Source organism: Glandiceps talaboti, chromosome 22, assembly GCF_964340395.1.
Source record: "Glandiceps talaboti chromosome 22, keGlaTala1.1, whole genome shotgun sequence".
NCBI classification, from domain to species: domain Eukaryota; kingdom Metazoa; phylum Hemichordata; class Enteropneusta; family Spengelidae; genus Glandiceps; species Glandiceps talaboti.
This window is the reverse complement of record NC_135570.1, coordinates 1,957,756-1,978,233: the sequence shown is the minus strand read 5'-3', so window position 1 is coordinate 1,978,233 and position 20,478 is coordinate 1,957,756. Positions and strand designations below refer to the sequence as shown.

General features: G+C 33.1%; 1 protein-coding gene across 2 annotated transcripts in view; it reads right to left on the bottom strand.

The window, feature by feature from the left end:
• The window catches only part of LOC144452018 (protein TBATA-like), a 33,092-nt gene that overhangs the window by 5,860 nt on the left and 6,754 nt on the right, over window positions 1-20,478 (bottom strand). For both annotated transcript variants that reach the window (XM_078143011.1, XM_078143012.1), the window contains exons 3-6: window positions 14,960-15,199; window positions 3,533-3,784; window positions 334-578; window positions 46-127 (exon numbers count right to left, since the gene is read on the bottom strand). In XM_078143011.1, the coding sequence (XP_077999137.1) occupies window positions 46-127; window positions 334-578; window positions 3,533-3,784; window positions 14,960-15,185 (805 nt within the window). In that variant the 5' untranslated portion in view covers window positions 15,186-15,199. The remainder of the gene's footprint in view (window positions 1-45; window positions 128-333; window positions 579-3,532; window positions 3,785-14,959; window positions 15,200-20,478) is intronic.

The window sequence follows — 20,478 nt, the reverse complement described above, 5'->3', positions numbered from 1 at the left end:
CACAAGAGGAAGTGATGTCACAAGAGGAATATATATAATACATACCTCTTTGTCCAGCTGAGACTAACCATGCTTGAACTGCTGGAACAGAATCTGTCTGTAAAATTTGACATAACATTTCCAACACCTGTTTTCAGAAAGAATAATAATTGTGTTGTTATTTTGCAAAAATAGTCAGCGTAATATGCAAATTTTATACTAGGACGTATGCAAATGAGCAAATTTATGAAATCGGTAACAATAAAAAACAACCCAATCAGAATGTGACTAAATTATGCATTCATTTGAAATAATTTCTTCCTGAATAATAATGTATCATGGAAGTATACATACCATTGCTTCGTTGTCTTGCGATGCAGCAATGTGGTGATACATATCAAGTTTTCGTTGTTGTGAGCGTGAATAGCCGCGAGACATGGCTCGTGATGGTGGTGGAATAAGTCTGCCTGTATCTGCTGAGTATATTGTTGTTCTCTTTGGTTGTGATTCCTCAAATTTCTTGATTTCAGTGGGTAATCCCAACCCAGCCTTTTCCGTCATATCTCTTAGCTCATCTTTCCAGGAATCAGTAACTGGCACTGGAATATATGGAGATAGACAATGTGGTAAATCACCATGGCAACCCATGTTTCTCAATAATATATATATTATGCTTACTAGTATGTGTGTATATATATGTCACTGCATGTGTGTTAAACAAGTTACACACACATGCATACTAACACATACATATGCACACACATCCATGCACACACACACACACACACACACACACACACACACACACATACATACACTGCACATGCACATATCCGTGCGCACACACATACACACATATATACACATGTATAGACACACACACACGCATGCACACACACACACACACACACACACACACACACACACATTATATTTATACCATGAAGCAAAACAAAACCAAACTTGCTACAACTTTTATTTTGATGAAAAAGAGGGAGAGAATAGAGGGGAGAAAAGTTGTCCTAATCTGTTGATGGCCGCCCATTTCAATGAGATAGTGGAGTCTTTCAACAACAAAATTTGACCAAGGTAGCAACAGGGCAAGTTCACACAATAGCTTGTACACACAGACATAACAAAGGCTGCCTAATGGCTTGTTGTCCTTGAAAACACCCTGAATCACGTGAATGATTTGTGTGAATTGTTACTATCCTACATGTGAATACAAACCCTGCCTACCAGTATATCTCTCATAAACACAGACAGGTGAATAGTAGGTAACTGATAATGAACACTATTGCCTATCCACTCTATCAAATTTCATTAACTATGTGGACAGGATATACATGTAATACTTTCAGAGCCTCCACCCACTATGTTTAGACCTTCTATCAAATTAATGGGGCCATTTCAAATCATGTACATGTACACGATATTTATTACAACCAACTCATCAACCTTGGTTCACTAGATGCATACAAAGTCATAAACAAACCCTACGGCTTGCACTATTTCAAACTAACATTGCCCAAAAGTAATTTTTCCAACCTTTCTTTTCAGCTTTATATAAATGCTGTGTAGATTTACTGATTTATCACAAATGGAAAGCTATTTTTATGCTTTGAGTGCATGTATTTGATTGTCCTGTGTGCTGGCATGGTGTACTTTTGTGTTATTGTACTATGCTGGGTAGGCCGGTGAAAGCTTTGTACATCCCGTCTATTCAACTGAGAGTTGTTAAACAAGATTTTCTATCTTTACTGTGTATTGTGTCACTTTAATAGATACCAGAACAAAATCCACATTGTCATACCACGCACCTAGGTGAAATATGTCAAGAGGAAAAATTAGGGTAAAATGTTGGTGGACTTTAATCCGATGTCAGGAACTGAACCTTATAGTGTACCTCAGAGTATATAAACCCAGAGAAAATCTCAAGAAGGTGTTGAGGGCATCTTGTGTTAGTCTATCTCAAGAAGGTGTAGACAGGTTCTTGAGATAATAACACCAAGACAATTCTGTGGACTACCGCATGTATTATTTACACAATAGACTTGAGTGACTGGGCAAAGTTTGAAGACATACATGTAGGTGGTCACACACAGTGTGTAATTGTTGTGTGCTATTGGTTATTGTTTATTGTCACTACAAAGTCTTGCATTGTACAAGGTTTGCTAATTCTCTTTTTATGAAGTGTACAATGTCACTATAAAAAGAGTTATTTACTTGTGTTTCCATATACAGTTTGTTGTTCATTCACCATTGGTTTACCAGACAAGATAAATACCAGATTAACAATAATTTCCAGAGTTACAAATCCTGTCCTTTTTCTAGAATTATTGGTACTTTAACAATTTTCATTTAACATATTGTTGGTCATCTGATCAATAAAAAATAATATCCCAGTTATATCTAGTGCAGTTCCAGACTTCAGTTTACACATATTCACTCCTAAAGTTTTATCAATCCTTTCTTAATATCTCAAAATTCAATTTCTGTCATTTCAACAAATATTTTTTCATTCGTGATGTTCCTCATAGAACAACTATTTAATAAATCTCACACCTTAAATGGTCATGGCCAATTTTCATAAATACTGCAGTAGAAACCACTAATACCTGTTGTCATGGTAACTGCTAGATAAACCAGACTTAAAGAGATTGATATGTATATGTAATGCACTATTTGTTTGAAGACTGAGATAGGATTGAATTTCATCAGAAACTATTGGCATTTAAATGTAATTTGAAACATTTCATTAAAACCAAACCACTTAACAGTTCATATCAATCTTGTCTTGTCTCAGAGACCAATTCTACAACTTTAGTATCATCTAACATATTAAACTACTGCAGGCAAAAAAAAAACTGTCTGTCACCATGGCAACCATGGAATATTTTACTCAGACTTTACACTTTGTCTGTACTTTCATTCATTCTATATGCATCCATGCAGACAGGAAATATTGATCGACTACAACTTGTATTGGAAAGGCAAAATACCATTAACTAGTATTAAGTCGCCTTACTCTTTCCTGATTTGGTTTACAATGTCAGTTTTTATTTTAAAAAGTTTGAATATTTCAGATTATTTTAGCGTTATGTTGGCAAGACTGACAGCCATCATTTGTTGTGTGTATATATGGCTTCACTGAGTAGAGAGATAAAGAAATAATGAAAACACAAAAATATGTAATTTTGCCTAAAATTCTGTAACGTGAAATTTTGTTCTCATAATTGCTGATTTATTTTGTTGTACTCACTGAAATATATATTTACGTAACTATATTATTGCTAAATGGTCGATCTCTATCAGTATCCCATTTGTTGACAAACAAGTTTATGGTCTGTACCTATTCAAGATTGTTTAGACATGGATATCAATCCAGTGTACACAATATAATTAATATCTAGTGGAGAGGAAAGGGAACAGAGCTAATTAGAATAATCTACCATTAACATACATGTCATATATCACATCTCAAAATACCCCATTATCATAGTTGGCCATAAATAATAATTAACTCACCCCCACCCCCTTAAAATATACTCACCCATTCCATATTTTGAAGCCTTTTCCTTAAAGCCCCATGGATAATTGGCTAATCCAGTGATAACATCCAATGGATACTTGTTAGTGTTAATCATAGGATTAAGATTATGGACATTGTATGTAACAGAATGGATCGGCATACGTCCTGCATATGAGTAGAGGCGTCGTGATTCCTGTGTGCTGGGTCGGTTGTAGCGTGGATTACTTATGAAGCCTTCATCGTGAACTGCACAGATTGGAACGTCGAGTAATCCTGTGAATGAAAATAATTGAAATTAAGAAATTATCGTCATTTAGTTTTTAAAAGATTGACTTATTTAAGTGATATCAAGTATTAGCCTGTGAAATGAAAATAAGTTAAATTATGAAATTATTGACTTTTTTAGTTTGGATAAGGATTAAAATAAACAGTGTGAATAAATAGTTGTCTAGTAAAGCTATTTAAAAAATTGGTCCACAGCAAAAAATAAATCGTACATAATTCTTATAGCTGATCTGACATAGCTATTAAAAAAGTTGGCCTCAGGATCCAACAACAAAAGAATAATCCTATGTGTCGTTCTTACGGTTCCACTGATAAGATATCATTAATTGAAGATCATGGGATTGAAGCATGGGCCTTTAAGGATTGCCTACATTCTGTTAAATTTTAAACAGTATTCTGTCTATTATATTGTCTATAAATGAACAAAAAGCTCTGATAACAACTAGAATCTCCTTTTTCTTGGTGTGAACTCTGCACTTTGATATTTATTCTGTATAGCTGGACTAGGTTCTTTCAGTTGACATCAAAGACATGTATCGGTTGGAATGTAATTATTGTTTACTTTGGAGTCAGCACAACATAACCATTACATAAAGGAATATTGAGTGTGTTATTCAGCGGCCATCTTTGTGTCGTACCAGGCAACAGCTTTAATACAAGAACAGAAAACAAACAAAGCAGGTATATCCAAAAATACATGTAGACAACATGGATCTAGTCATGGTTTACACAGCCCCTTCTCACCTGTATAGTACTAAATCCCTAACATTGAGAATCTGAGAGATAATGATATGGAAAATGTGCAAGCCAAGATGGCCACGAACTCTGTAGTCTAGAGGTTGAGCAATACCCAATACATATAAAAGGCTTGCTAAACTGATAACTAATCTAAAAACATTCTTTGTAATGAAATTCACTCTTCATTTCTCTCTAACCCACTGGTTCTAATTATCCTCGTTAAAAGTAACAGACTGTATTACGGTTGACAAATGGCTGGCATGGCTGTTTTTGGCTAATGACAGAGTTCTGGATGAATTATTCTGGCTGTTAGAGAACTAGTCTAAATATTGCTGAGTGTATGGCTTTAAGTGACTTGATTTTAGCTCTTTGACTTGGATCTGGAAAGTGGCAATATTTTACAGGAGTCTGTTTTGAAAGTATTTTATGACTTATTAGAAAATATGTGCAGGATGGCATGATGAACGTGATGTAGCTATTTTGTATGAAAATGGTCACTGACACAAAAACGTTGAAAACAGAATCCCAAATTTAGCAACATCACAAAATTTAGATCACATGACATCAGTCTTAGAGAGAGTTATTACTCCATTAGTGATTGTACTTCAACATTTACATAACTATTATAACTGAACAAGAAATCAAAAGCCATAAACTGTTGCCATAGAAACCAATCACAATTTATTACTCCACTTCCAAAGGATATAAAGGATTTTATTGACAATTTTAAAGACCATGTAATGATTTATTAAGTCATTTATTACAGTATAAAATACTTAAGGTCAAAGGTCACACCAGTAATTATTGTACATGACCCATTTCAGGGGTTTTTTTTATTTTAATAGTCAAAAAATAGTTGTTACTCTGCAGGTTATCCTGAATAAAATCAAATAACAGAAAAATAATAAGAGAAAATTAAATTTGATTTTGTCGGCAACAACCTGTTGATTCATCAACTTATTTATTCTCCACCTGGTAAGAATATCAATTTAAATTGTCAGTGACTTTACTAATTTTTAAAGACTGCATTATCTACAACTTTTACACCCTAATTTATTGACCAGTTTACTATCATGATAGATTCACACTTGTCATAATTGTTACATTTTAGAGTTTAATAATTGTAACATTTTAGAGTTTCATGGCAGTACACACACATGTGGCATTGAATGTCAAGATCTGTAAATTGGATAAAGAGAATGACTCGATGCCACAGATAGATCTACACTACCTGTGTTAAGGGAATCATGTACATAGATACTCTAGAGGAGAGGGTTATCACAAAAATAACTACGAGAAATTTGCCTTCATAATTTTTAACTAATTCTCATTTTCCATCATATTCCCATAAATTGACATTATTAATATATTACACAGTTTGGCGATAATGTTAAGATTATTTGACATAGTCCCCTTCTACAAAGTTAAGAATTGTGCAACCACCCATTTTCTGGACTCACTACAATTATAAACGTGAAATAGCGTGATTATTTAAAACTGTCAGTAGATGAAATCATGAAACTCATTGAAGTTATATTCTGAAGTTAAATGACTTGTAAATTATATGACATACATGAAACTCATCAAAGTTGCATTTTGAAACTTGTCCAACTTACAAACTATTGACATTAAACAGCAAGCATTGCACAGTTCTGCAAACACAAAGTCAATAAATAAACTATTTTATCGATTGTTTGACCCAGAGAGTTAGTATTTACCACTGTAGTGATGGACTCTCTGATAACCTGTATTAGTAACACTACAATACCTCAGTTGTTACCTATCAGTAACTATGGCTGTACTTTGAGTGTAGGTCGACAATAAAATAGATACATGTGACTTTAGACCAAGATTTTTCAGCTGCCAAGAGAGTTAATGTAAAAAGGTATTATCATAATGATGTTTTCAAGTTAAGTTGTTGTTACACTACATTTTTTCCAACATGAAATTTCAACCCAAACTCTACAAACAAGAATTAAATTCTCCAAATGTATTATTTGACAGTGTTTGGAGTAATAGTGTTGACTTATTTACACTAAATAATAATCCCAAGTTAGACACAATTTATATTCATTACTGAGCACATTTTACTACATGTTTGTCGCGTCGCCAGACAAGTGAGCAAAACCATGTCGGATTAAAATATGCGAAACTGAGAGATTTGCACAATTTGTGGCAATAGAAAACTTGATAATACAAAGGCCGAAGTCTTGTTGTAGTTGTATTTATTTATTTATTTATTTATTTATTTATTTATTTATTTATTTATTTACTATACATAATTATATTTTCAGTTTCAAGTAAGGAGTTAAAGCTAGTTTCATAACAAATGGAAATTTCTAATTCAAATCTTCAGTCTAGCTGGCTGCATACTAGGTTATCACACTTGCTGTATTAAAGTCTGACAGCCTAAATATAATCTCACTCTATTAACTATAAATACTTAGATTTGAGGTAAAATTTCCAACTACTGATTCATTGATATTAATATATTTTGTTAATGTAAACCCACAAATGTAGAGAATGATAAATTGTCACACTAAAGAGCTATTATTTGACTCTAAAAGTTGACATATTCTAGAAGACAGTAGCATTTAAGAAGGAATTATCATAATCATATTTAAATTTGATTATTTGGGATATTTGCATACACCATTTAGAAAAGAATAACAGCTTACAAGTGACACTATGTTTGCATGCCAGGAGACACAATGAGACCCCATGCAGTTGTTGCTAAGGGGGTTTGTTGTAGCAACAAGGCCATTGATTGGTGAGTACAGCCAGAGTATATTCACAAGCTGTTAAAGTCATTCAAAGGTTGTAGAGATAAATTGATTCTGTTAAAAGTACAATTTTTGATCATTTATTTCTGTTTTATCCTAACGTAAGTAACGAGGACCAAAGTAAATATTTTATACAAGGAATGTTAATTGGCAGATTTAAAGAGAAAACTAATTTGAGCTGAAATCTCAAATAGAAGTAAACAGCTGTGTAGTTATTCCAAGCTAGAATTGAACACTAAAACTCACTCTCTGTGGACTGATAACAATTTTCTTCAAATATATCAAGAAATTCAAATGTGTCAATTATATTTATGTATAATCACTGAAATGTGACATTGCTGTCACTCTCAATCAAAATTTACATGATAGCCCTTTTAGAACTGATCAATTCTTTTTTCTTTTCTTTTCTTTTTTGGCAAACTTCTATTAAGAATTTCAAATAACTCTACAAAAGAAATTACAAGATTGCCAATTTCCTTAAAAGAAGAAAGTCCCAAATTTCTTATGCTATTTTAAAAGGGTTGAGTACAGGTTTTCATAGAGGCAAATTTGGAAAAAAAAGGGTTTCCAAAGTAAATTCTACTTAAGGTTGTAGTTTTTATGTAGTGTTTTTGCTGTTTGCTTGTTTCACATTTTGTTATAGTGTTTTCTGTGTTTGCTTGTTTCATAGCAATGGACAGTAGACACTCAGCGTGTGGTATTTTATAGTACACAGTCAACCTTATCGCTAGCAGTATTTTATAGTACACAGTCCCAACACTTCTCTATTCTGAATTTATAGACTCCCACATTAACTAGAACTAATTTATCTTCATTAATAGTTTTTACACAGGATGTAATACCTCTGTCAATATCATTAGAGGCCAATGCAAACCTTTTCCAAAGACAAATAATTGCTCTCATAATAATTCTCTTTTTGTGCTGATTTTAATATGCACACAGATAAATACACAATGAGGTATTTTGTATAAAATATCTCTCAAGAACAATATTGTTTACTTGCTAAGTTACACATTACTTTGTTTGACATTTTCTGTCCTTCCCATTTATGATCGATACAATTTATCAAACTTAATGTGTTTTTAATCTTAAGTGTTTTTAAATTCAAGATTGTCTACATACAACAATAAATGAACACAGCGTTTCAATTACGGTTCATCATTGCTAAAAAGCACCTTTCATGGCCTTGCACTTTTCACGTTTGGTTGAAAGGTTAAGAGTAAATCTCCTGAGGACATGATCAATTTGAAACCATAGATGGCCATTTTACAGACATAACAAAAGTCAACTCACAGGAAACAGTTCAGATGTAAAATTATATGATGTGTTATATTACCATTATTTCCATGGTGATATATTGACTCTGTTTCCATGGTGATAAATAATAAAGCAGTAAATGTACAGATCATAATTGATAATAATCTACTGGTCACTTGCACATCACATTTAAATTTGATATTTTACAAAATGTGTATCTGCAAAACAAATTTTAAATTCTGGCCACATTTTTTTCAGAATTTTTTAAAAGGAAGAATCAAACTAGCCTGTTCTGTCAATTTATCAAATTTTGGGAGCCGTATTGTTGCTATGGTTACAAGCTGGTTATCCATACGTGGATATCGTGACTTGAAATTCAAAACACTGAGCAACTACTGATATTTGATTACATAGACTACCTCAATATCCTGCCGACATGTTATAGAAATATATCCTACCTTTTAATTACGTTAGTCTGCATTTATTTGTGTAAACTTTGTAAAAGGTTTTCAGGAGGTTGTGTTAATATATTTGCCGTGGCAAAATGGGGTGTAAAATTTCAGTCAATGTAGAATCTCATTTTGTAGGTTGCTTCATGTAATAGGGGTCAAGCGAGGAAGGTCACACAGAATAAGATTAAGTGAAGATCATGATTAACAGTAAATTATATTGTGTAGATTATGTTAGAAATTCACAGTAAATTTCATCTTGTAGATTACGCTAGAACGCTACTCAACTTTAAGTACCTGATTACGAATCAACCAATAGAACTCTTTTTTATATCACAATGTGCAAGCCAAGTTGTGCACATTTAAACTAAAGCAATTTATTTTCTAATATTTCTATGTCTTGAATTCACATGTTCATATTATTCATCTCCGTTCATTTATTTTAATATTTCACTTTTAGTATGTGTTACATATTATGATCTGCAGTTCCCAAAATATAATTCAAAATTTTCAATATTTAACTGCTGTTATGAATTACTAAAATGTTATTAGTACACTATTTAATTAGTTATTTGATTGACAGTTATTTAATTAAGTAGAGATATAAAGAAAGAGAGCTTTAATTGAAAATGAAGTAATTATTGATTTTGTACACAGAATGTAATTAATTAGTAACTGACATGTAATTGTTGTGATAATGAAATTTAATAATTAATACAAATTATAATATATTCTGCATACATTAATTTTATTGCCTTTGGAAAATCAATATTCTTCTATACCCATATTTTGATAAAATGTTGCAAAGTTTTGAAAAGGGGATTAACAAAAAGAAATTTTCACTTTTCAAAATACAGCTGTCATTCATTTGTGTGTACATGATTATGAAGTTTGATCCCCTTTATAATATTCACCTGTATCTCTCTTGACTTATTTCTATCGTAATGAGGTTTTCAGTCATTTAGTATGTACATGATTTTAAACAACTCAATCTCAAAAAAGAATATTTCACTTGACTTATGAAGTGGTCTTGTCACCAGGCAACTAAGACATGACTATTTTATGTGCTTTTAGTATTTCTGAACTGAATTTACAAGAAAGAATTTGAAGCTCTTAAAATTCATTATCAGAATTTGAATGAATGCTTAATTTATACTAAAGACATATTTTCACTTGAAAAATAAAATGCAAAAGTAAGGAGTGACTAAAAATGTCTTCTTGTACATTGTACAAGTCTGGTAATTAGTAAAAATTAGTCTTTGAGAACTAGCTGAAGACTATAAAATCACAAAAATTTCTAGTGGTGAAAATATCTAAGTTTACAATTATGTCTAAATAAATATAGTAACCATGGTTTTTTCAATGATTATTTCTGATTGTAGTGGTTGGGTTGATTGGGTTTCTATGTTTTTTGATATTAATACATGTTACAGGGCTGTACAGTACAAACACTACAGTTATCTTGCCACTGCTGTAAATGTACCTCAATAGAAAGTATTTTGATTAGATCTACAAATACACAACATACAATGTCATTACTTAAAATATTTACATTTTTGTTTCCATGACTCTGTTTGAAAGGATAGTGATTTCAAAAAACGAAATATCTGAATGTCGACCTTTCAGTTCAAATGTACATTACTTGTAACTTAGTCAGAATAGCACTTGACTAAATACTTGAAAGCACATTAGAAACCATTAAAGACCCTGTCAGTTGACTACATTAAACACTTAACAATCAGCTAAAGTAGTGAAATATTCTTGCCTCAGGTGATATATGTAGATCAGAACAAAAGAAGGTCAAAGTTCAAAGCCTGACCAGACACATCAGTTTGTGTTTAAGTAGACCATTGCAGCGGTACTACATGTATTTTATGAGCAAACAGAATATTTGTTGTATGGTTTACTTTTGTGATAAGCAGAGAAAGAGAAAAATACTTTGGAGATCTCTTGAGAATTGAAAGTATTGACATTATGGTAAAATGTTATATGGTGACAAGTACTTGATGTAATATATCCTGAATTATTAATTCATTGATGTTTGATAGGTTTCTACCTGCTTTTGTTAACTATAAAAGCCAGCTAGTGTATTTGAAGATTGTTTGAGAATAATATCTTGATTATTATTTAGAATTGTAATTCAAATTTACCAGGTTCTTACTATCTAAAAATGTTAAAGATATGTTTTCCTTCAACAGTAACAATTTATTTAATTTTGGTGATGGTGGTGCTGTTGGTAATTGTATCATTGTTGATTATTTTATCATTTCTATTTCTCATTTTTTGTTAATTTTTTTGTTACATTATCAAAATTATGTTGTGTGTGATTTGATTGTTGTTATATTTGTTGTTGCCATGACAGCTGTCATTAGTCTAGTTCCTATACGACGTGTTACAATTACTACGATCATCTCCACTCCACCATGTATAAGGAAAGTCGATATTCTAGCACAGAAATCTGTGCTACCCCCACTGGCTGAATGGTAAACAACGCATAATACATCACAAATTGACAGGCAGTTATAATTGGTTAGTTCCTTTAGACAATTGTTCATCAACTGAACTCCACCTCTCCAGTCTGAAACTGAATCATAACGTCATCACGTGTATATGAACGCAGTCGGGGTAGCACAGATTTTTGCACTAGAATAATGACTTCCCTATGTGTGAGTGGAGATGATCATAGTAATGGTAGTGCATTCTATAGGAACTAGACTGAGTTGTCATTAGTATTGTTGTTATTTCAGTGAAAGTAAAACATATTCAAGTTACAGAATACATACTTGTCAGTTCCACGTCTCTCAGTAGCCTAACACATGTACTGTTCTAAGTTCTTATTATCTTCACATAATTGCAAGTGATTTTTTGACTTGTATGTATTATCTGACAGTGATAGACTTTGCAGTAAACTCAACACATTGCCACCTAATACTAAATATATATATATATCTTTCATTACTTTTTTGGAAACAAAACCAAAGAACTAAAATCTCGCTCTCATTCCATTTCAGTTCAACTGTCAACTTTAATCTGGTTAATGTTAGTTTATTGACAAGCAGTAGTTTTGTAATACCATTATACATTTGATGTAAGACTTTCAATAGATGTAATCTGCTTATAGCTTAGAATGTAAGAGGATTGCAAAGACTTATTACTTGCAATGACAATGGGATTACAGCACTCTCTATTTGAATACTCAATTACAAAATTTGTCTCAGAGAGTCTGTCTTTGTGTTTTGAAAATAAATCTGTCTGTGGTAACTGCACATGAATTGTTCCCTACTAGCTAATGCCATCTTATAATTCATAATCCTCAAAGGAATCTATCAAAAAACAAAATGGTAAAATTTTTCCTCAAAAAAATATTGTCAATGTCCTAGCTAGTAGCATTGTAGAACTATACAGTTTTACTGGTAACTATTACTATTCCATGACTTCCGTTTGTACATGTATGAATAATAAGATTATTTTAATAATTTTTCTTTTAAAAGGTCTGTCTGCTAATTCACAAAAGCCAAATAAAGCAGCAAGTGGTCAAAATATACTGAGTAAATTTTTATTGAAAATAAAACCCATTGACAGGACCTAGGATACTGCCCATCAAGGTTACAATACTGGCGCCCAGCAAGATATCGCTCAGCTTTTAAGTCAAATAATGGCATCTTAGGTGGCTAATATGTATGCAGCATATGATGTTAACATTGTGTATGTGTCTGCATACAAAATATTGAAGGCAATGCCTAGGAGGGCTTACATTAGTTTACATTTGAGTATGTCTACAGGAGAGGTTGGATGAGTGTGTTTGTACACGTCCACATGGTCAACGTAACCTTTTAATCATCATTGATGCAGTAATAATGTAGTAGCAGCACGTCCACTGTATAAACACCTCTTTATGAAGAGTAACCTATGCTGACATTACTTAGAGATTCTTGTCATTTCTAGATTAATCTGAATACACCTATTCTAAATGACTAACAAGTCAGGTTGGTCTCAGATAACAATTAGTTTGTAGTAGCCTATGAAACGACTATTGTCTACTGAGGTTTTTATCCAAGTAATATGTATACACACTTGGAATACAGCCAAATGTAGTTAGTAACACGGTGTATTTATCATACTCTTAAAGTTTAACAAAGCTTTGTGTAAGAATTCAGACAACAAACCCCTCCCCCTCCCCCCTTCACTCTTTTGACAATATTTTTAATCTTTTAATTAGTTTCTGTATGACAATACTATGAAAACCATTAGTGCCATCTACGTGGCAAAAAAAAATCTTGTGTGCACGAGATAACTTTTAGTTTTCCAAATTTTTTTTTTATTATATCGAGAATTTTTGTTTTAGCATTTGATAATATCTTGTGTGCACGAGATAACAAGTCGTGCGTCGAGATATATATATATTTTTTGGCTTTTGTAGATGGCACTAACATGCTTTCATACAATACTATTTGAAACATTGTAAATTTAGTATTTTTATATCAACTTTATGAGAAGCTAATTTTAAAGTAATATGAAATATGAATATTTATATTAATACTTTAAATGGAAGTGTCAATATTTGAATTTAATCAGCAATAAATTACTATAAACATGGCTTTCTGATTAGTTTCACACATTAGTTGGCATTTTCAAGAAGTTGCCCTTTTGCCCCTGATTGTAAATTTATTTTAATGGTATATGATTAACATGTATATATCAATAGTCTAGTTCCTATACGGTATCTTTACCATTTACACCTTCACTCACATAGTCTAGTTCCTATACGGTATCTTTACCATTTACACCTTCACTCACATAGTCTAGTTCCTATACAGTATCATTACCATTTATACCTCCACTCACATAGTCTAGTTCCTATACGGTATCTTTACCATTTACACCTTCACTCACATAGTCTAGTTCCTATACAGTATCATTACCATTTACACCTCCACTCACATAGTCTAGTTCCTATACGGTATCATTACCATTTACACCTCCACTCACAGTCTAGTCAAAGTCGTTACTCCAGAAGTCCTGAGATGCATGGATTTTTAAACTTCATCCACAGCCACACACACAGTCATTAACATCATGTCTTTGTTAATCAATCACAAAATTCTAACCAATAACACAGTCCCTCATAAAGTTAGTGTTTATTGGGGCAATTCCAAATATGGTATATTCCTCAGCTCAGTATGTTACTTATACACTGTTTACGTCACTATAGCAGTTGGGATTCACTGATTGGATGAACAACTTTTTGTGCTGATTGAGGGACTTTGACTAAAAGTGGTTTAGTTAGAAACCACATTGATATCCAGACTAATATTAATAGCCATATTTCATATTTAAACAATACTGAAAACATTAAGTGTATCTTAATACAGGTATCTCATTTACCTATATCTATGTCTGTAGTCTAACAGTCTGTCTAAATGTGTTTATTTAGAGTTTATCAAAGTGTACTTGTTGACTAGCAACTGATGCTTCAGGCATCATTTGTTCATTATAAATCATTCCCATTTTATACACTAGACCAGAGAGTTCGCTCACCCACCCCTTCTTATCACACCCCCCCCCCCCTCCTCCCCATAATATCTGTGATAAGGTTACCCCTCACAAGGATTCAGTATTATCATAGTTCCAGGGGAATGTAGCGCCCCCCCCCACCCCCTAGTAAGCTTAGTTGAGGTTAAAGGTGAAAGGTCAGGGGTGATGACATAGCATTTACTAACTTATTGTTCAATATTGTATATTTGTATAACATGTCATTGATTACATTGATCCTGTTTCTACTTTATCCTCACATCCTAGTTTGTTCTTAGTTGTGATCTTATAATTAGATCTTATTCTCAAATATATTTCTCTTCGTTCAGCCAAGGAAAATACAAGTGACCTAAGGGGACAACACGTTTGTGTTTTCATGTTATGTTGCATTATGGGATACTTACCTTTGATATGTCTGACTCTAGCTGGATGTGGGTTGTGTCTGGCAAAGAAGGCACTTTGACTCATTTGACCAAACCTTGCACTGGCTTGAGTTGCCGGACGGGATCCTGCAAAATCTTTCCTTGTTGTGGGTAAGAGATGAGTTCTTGTGTTGTGCTCTGGGATGACCCCCATCGTACCCCTCACCAGGAGGGGTTGATTTGATGGAATAAATGTTTCCACTGGCATTTCCTATAAAAAATCTGAGGGGGAAAACAAAAATAAGTTGACTACATAAGTAAAAAAAACTGACATCCAAAAAAATTATATTATTAAAAAAAAAGTCAAATTTTAGTTTTCTCTGAAGATGCCATTGAAGTATTGCAAGTCATTGTTCATAATATCATAATTGTATGACAAGTTAATACAAAATGTGTAAAATTTTAGCCACTGTTTCTGAGCAAACAAAAAATACAAAATAAACTTATTACTAAGTTTAAGGTAGTTGATAGTATTCTATGACCATATACTATAAACATGAGATGTTTTCACTCCTGGAAAATTTTGTGATTTTACAGTCTTCCACTAGTTCTCAAAGACCAATTTTTACTAAACACCAGACTGGTACATTGTATATTGTCACTACTTATTTTTGTTTTTGCTCTCCAGCTAAATAACAAAATAAATCTTTCGTGAAATTTTCCAGGTTTACTGTACATTTTCGTTAATTTATCCTATTACAAGAGTAAGGGTAAGTTATATGTAAGGAAATACCAGCATGATCATATAAACACACACCGTTTAGTTTTCCTGTTTATGTTTTTGTATATGGTATACTGGTACACCACATCCTTAGATGATTCAGACCACATGATGTGTAACATCAACACTAAAGTGTCATGGCATATACTATCAGCTATAGTCTGGATGCCAATGTAGTCTCTAACTAAACCATGTGAGTGGAGGTGTAAATGGTAATGATACGGTATAGGAACTAGACTGTGAGTGGAGGTGTAAATGGTAACGATACTGTATAGGAACTAGACTAGTGAGTGGAGGTGTAAATGGTAACAATACTGTATAGGAACTAGACTGTGAGTGGAGGTGTAAATGGTAACAATACGGTATAGGAACTAGACTGTGAGTGGAGGTGTAAATGGTAACGATACTGTATAGGAACTAGACTGTGAGTGGAGGTGTAAATGGTAACAATACTGTATAGGAACTAGACTGTGAGTGGAGGTGTAAATGGTAACAATACGGTATAGGAACTAGACTGTGAGTGGAGGTGTAAATGGTAACGATACTGTATAGGAACTAGACTGTGAGTGGAGGTGTAAATGGTAACAATACTGTATAGGAACTAGACTGTGAGTGGAGGTGTAAATGGTAACAATACGTTATAGGAACTAGACTGTGAGTGGAGGTGTAAATGGTAACAATACTGTATAGGAACTAGACTGTGAGTGGAGGTGTAAATGGTAACAATACTGTATAGGAACTAGACTATATCTGCTATCACTTCACGACAAGTCTGCTAGGATAGGGCTGAACAACAAGACGTGTCTTACAGTCTATTGTTAGTCATATGTACTAAAAAGTAAATAAAAAAGAATTGTCCAAAAAATACTTAATCAGTTGCAGGTAGAGCACATCATGGTAATTAAAACCACCCTCTAATTTTACAGAACCATCCAAGACATGCACTGTTTGACAGTGTCATAGAACAATTATCAGCTCTGGTTTATCAGAATACTAGAGCAGCTTTATATATTAGAATTTTTATTATCATCAATATTTTACAAAATCCACAATAGGCTAAGTTTATAATATCTAATTTTGCATTATAGATGTTGTGTGAAACCATAGACCAACGTTGGTGGAGGGTCTACGGTGAAACTAGAGAATAGTCGATGATGTTGGAGTTTAACTCATGAAACTTGGGTCTGATTTATTGGTAAATATAATACTTAGGACAAACACTTTATAGCAGTTTCTAAACCCCAGGACAAACACTTAATGTTAATTTCTACACCCAAGGACAAACACTTTATAGCAGTTTCTAAACCCCAAAAACAAACTAACTTAAACTATATATTCATAAGTCTACTTTAGACTCTGTATTTCACAATAATTGTGTGTATTTTAAGTATGTGCACAAATACCTATATACCTGGGTTACCATGCAAATCTTAACTACCAGGTCCACGGTCTCAATGTCAATATTTAATACCAGCCCACACACACACAAAACCAATGGTGAAGTTCACAGTCCAGACATCAAAGTAAACACTTTGATTTATCATCAAATTTATGATTTTGTGAATTAAGAGTTTTGAATCATCAATTATTGCAGACAATCGTGCTAGATATAGAATGCATATCATATCAGCTATGAGTTGACTGTATTGATTTAGAAATCAATATTATTTTGTACTGGGGCATTCTTAAATGTTGACACAAAGGTAAGTAAGGTCAACAGTTATATAGGTCATGGCAAAAACTCCTTCCTTTTGTCCACCATTTATAAGTTTTCAGAGAAAAAACAAGCAATGTTGCAGAGTAAATATAGTGTGTTGATTACAGGTCAAACAAAGAAGTATACATTTCTGTTGAAATAAACAAAACATTGTGTGTACATTTCACAGTTCACTCAGTCACACATGAACTGTCATGGCCGCCATTGTTACTATGGAGACATCAAGCTATGCTACATACACCGCAGGTAATGTCCACACATGACTTGATGTTGTCCATTTCTTCATTGTGTGCTATGAAATTGACACTGTAAACTTGAAAGCAGTAAAGTTATAATGTGGTCTATCTAATCCTTGGTTGCTAGGTATTAGTAAACTTGTAATGTCAGTTTCACAATGTTTTGTGTGTGCCTGTACATGTACATCACGGTAGAAATACAGTTTAGTCTAGTATATTTGAAATACAATTGTATGTAATGTAGAAATATATAGGAAACTATACATACACGATAACGGATACAATTCTAACACAAATACTCAAAACCTAGATATTTTCACTACTACAAAATTTTGCAATTTTCCAGACTTCATCTAGTTCTCAAAGATTAATTTTTACTAAACTAATTACCAGACTGGTATATTGTGTTCATGTACAAGAAGGCATTTTAGTCACTACTTATTTTTACTAACTACCAGACTGGTGCATTGTGTTCATGTACAGGAAGGTATTTCAGTCACTACTTATTTTTACTAACTACCAGACTGGTACACTGTGTTCATGTACACGAAGGTATTTCAGTCACTACTTATTTTTGCATTTTTGTTCTCCAGCAAACTTAGCAAAAATAAGTCTTTGGTGAAAATTTCCAGCCTTACACAGTATTTGATAGTAGCTATTAATGTTACCTTTTAGGAATCTAGTTTGAACCATGTATATAGTATTTTATTATGTAGATGATATCAAATGAAAAAAATACTAGAATTTGTACTGAAATACAATGAATGGATTGACATCATAGCTCAGTTTGTCCATCTAACACTGTATTAAAATGAACCACAATTCATTATATTAGTGAAATTACTTGTAGCCTAATTAATTGTATTACAGTATTATGTAGACACTTTTAATGGAATAAATTACATCTAATATCTTTAATTGCTAGACACATGGTTGCCTTGAAATGGCATTGATAATTTAAACCAACACCCCACCCCACCCCCCACCCCCACCCTGAGCTTCATCTACTGAATATTATTTATATTTAGTCACATATTCCTCTTCCAAAAAGTTGTTGAATTCTTAGAGTTTTGTTGTGATTGCACTGTCGTTGTTGATGTTGTTGTTGTTGTTGTTGTTGTTGTTGTTGTTGGTGGTGGTGGTGGTGGTGGGGAGGGAGTAGTGGTAGTGGTGATAGTGGTGGTGGCGGCAGCAGCAGAATATGTGAATTGTATAAGGCAGTGGTGGTGGCGATGATGATAATGATGATGATGATGATGGTGGTGGTGGTGGTGGTGGTGGTGGTAAAGGTCATCATTATTGATGTTACTATTAAATTATAACAATAAAGGTGATGATGAGGGGATGATGATAACAATGATAGTTCAAATGAAATTAACTATCATATACCAATCAATAATTGTATGTTTAATGTTTATTCATTTACATATTGACTCATAAATTGTCGAAAGGTCTCATTATATTCTTATTACATGAAGGGTTATTATTTATTATGTAACCATGGCAACAACAACATTTCGTCCTGCAAACTAATTTGTCATTGACTCTGAGGTATCAATTGTTGTCTGGGTTGGTGTTTTATGAAGATTTGAAATCGAACAGTCTTTATAAAATGCACCATAGACCCTCCGATCCACCAATGTATTAACATCATTTGACAGTGATGCTCCTTTCTCAAAGACACGTTATTGTCTGTAGTGGTCTACACTCACACCAAGTCCATTTCATTGTGAATACAAACACAGTTCCATGCCATGACACTTCAGTCGTTTCAGATATTGTACAAGTTTATAGTCCAGTTGTTTACGTCAACAAAACAAACTAACTAAATGTTATGAACCTCTTTCTAAAAAAATCATTTCCTGTTTGGATGTAGTGTACGATTGTTTCTTGTAATTAACACGTCATCACCAAATTCTATCAATTCGTACTACTCATCATTTCAATGAATGTACCATGGGGTGAATGTACCATGGAATGAATGTACACCTTAATGAGTTGAACAGAGTGAATTGGAGCGTATCTTCAAGCTGCTTACGTATGTAAGTTAAAATGACGAATAAAGGGACAACGTGTACATTTCAAAGACTGGGGATTTGTGTAATTTACGTAAGACCTGGTAACTGAACCATAGGCAATTGTTCTATTGTGTCACTAACTGAGTTACATTCATGCTTTGCATACTAATCAACTCTCAAGGTCTAACATTTAACAATGTAGTCGAATCGGAATACAGCCAAATTTGTTGAGGTGTTGTCCCTGAAATTAGACGCTCGTAGCATGTTTGTTTGCTTACTTTAATTTTTGTTGATTTTCACGTTTTAGAAAAAATATGTAAATGAAAATGAAAATTAAAGAAAGTTTTGAATATTTGTAAAAACTTTTTCAGTCATTCTATGGATTGTAATTTACAATATTAGAGAAATAAACTAGCTCACATTTCGTACTATAGTCACAGTGCTGTCATCAACATGCCAAGGTGTTCGTGTAAAACGAAATTCAAACCAAAGAACGTCAGAGAAGGGGACATTTAATGATTTACGTGGACGTGTTGGTGGGCGTTATTTGTGGGAAATTTATATTGACATGAATACAATACAAGTAAAGACTGAAACCAAAAATCTTGTAAACCATCCAGGCATGGCAGGGTATTATACAGTACACGGGTCATGATGTGAAACATACATATACATAGCAATAGAAATAAAAATACACAAAGAAATAAACATGGCTGAACAAACCGCAATGCAACCAACGCGTTGTGAGTGAAGAACTGAATAGAACTTAGAAGGCGTGTTGCTTTCCTGGATGGTCTAGAATAGACCAG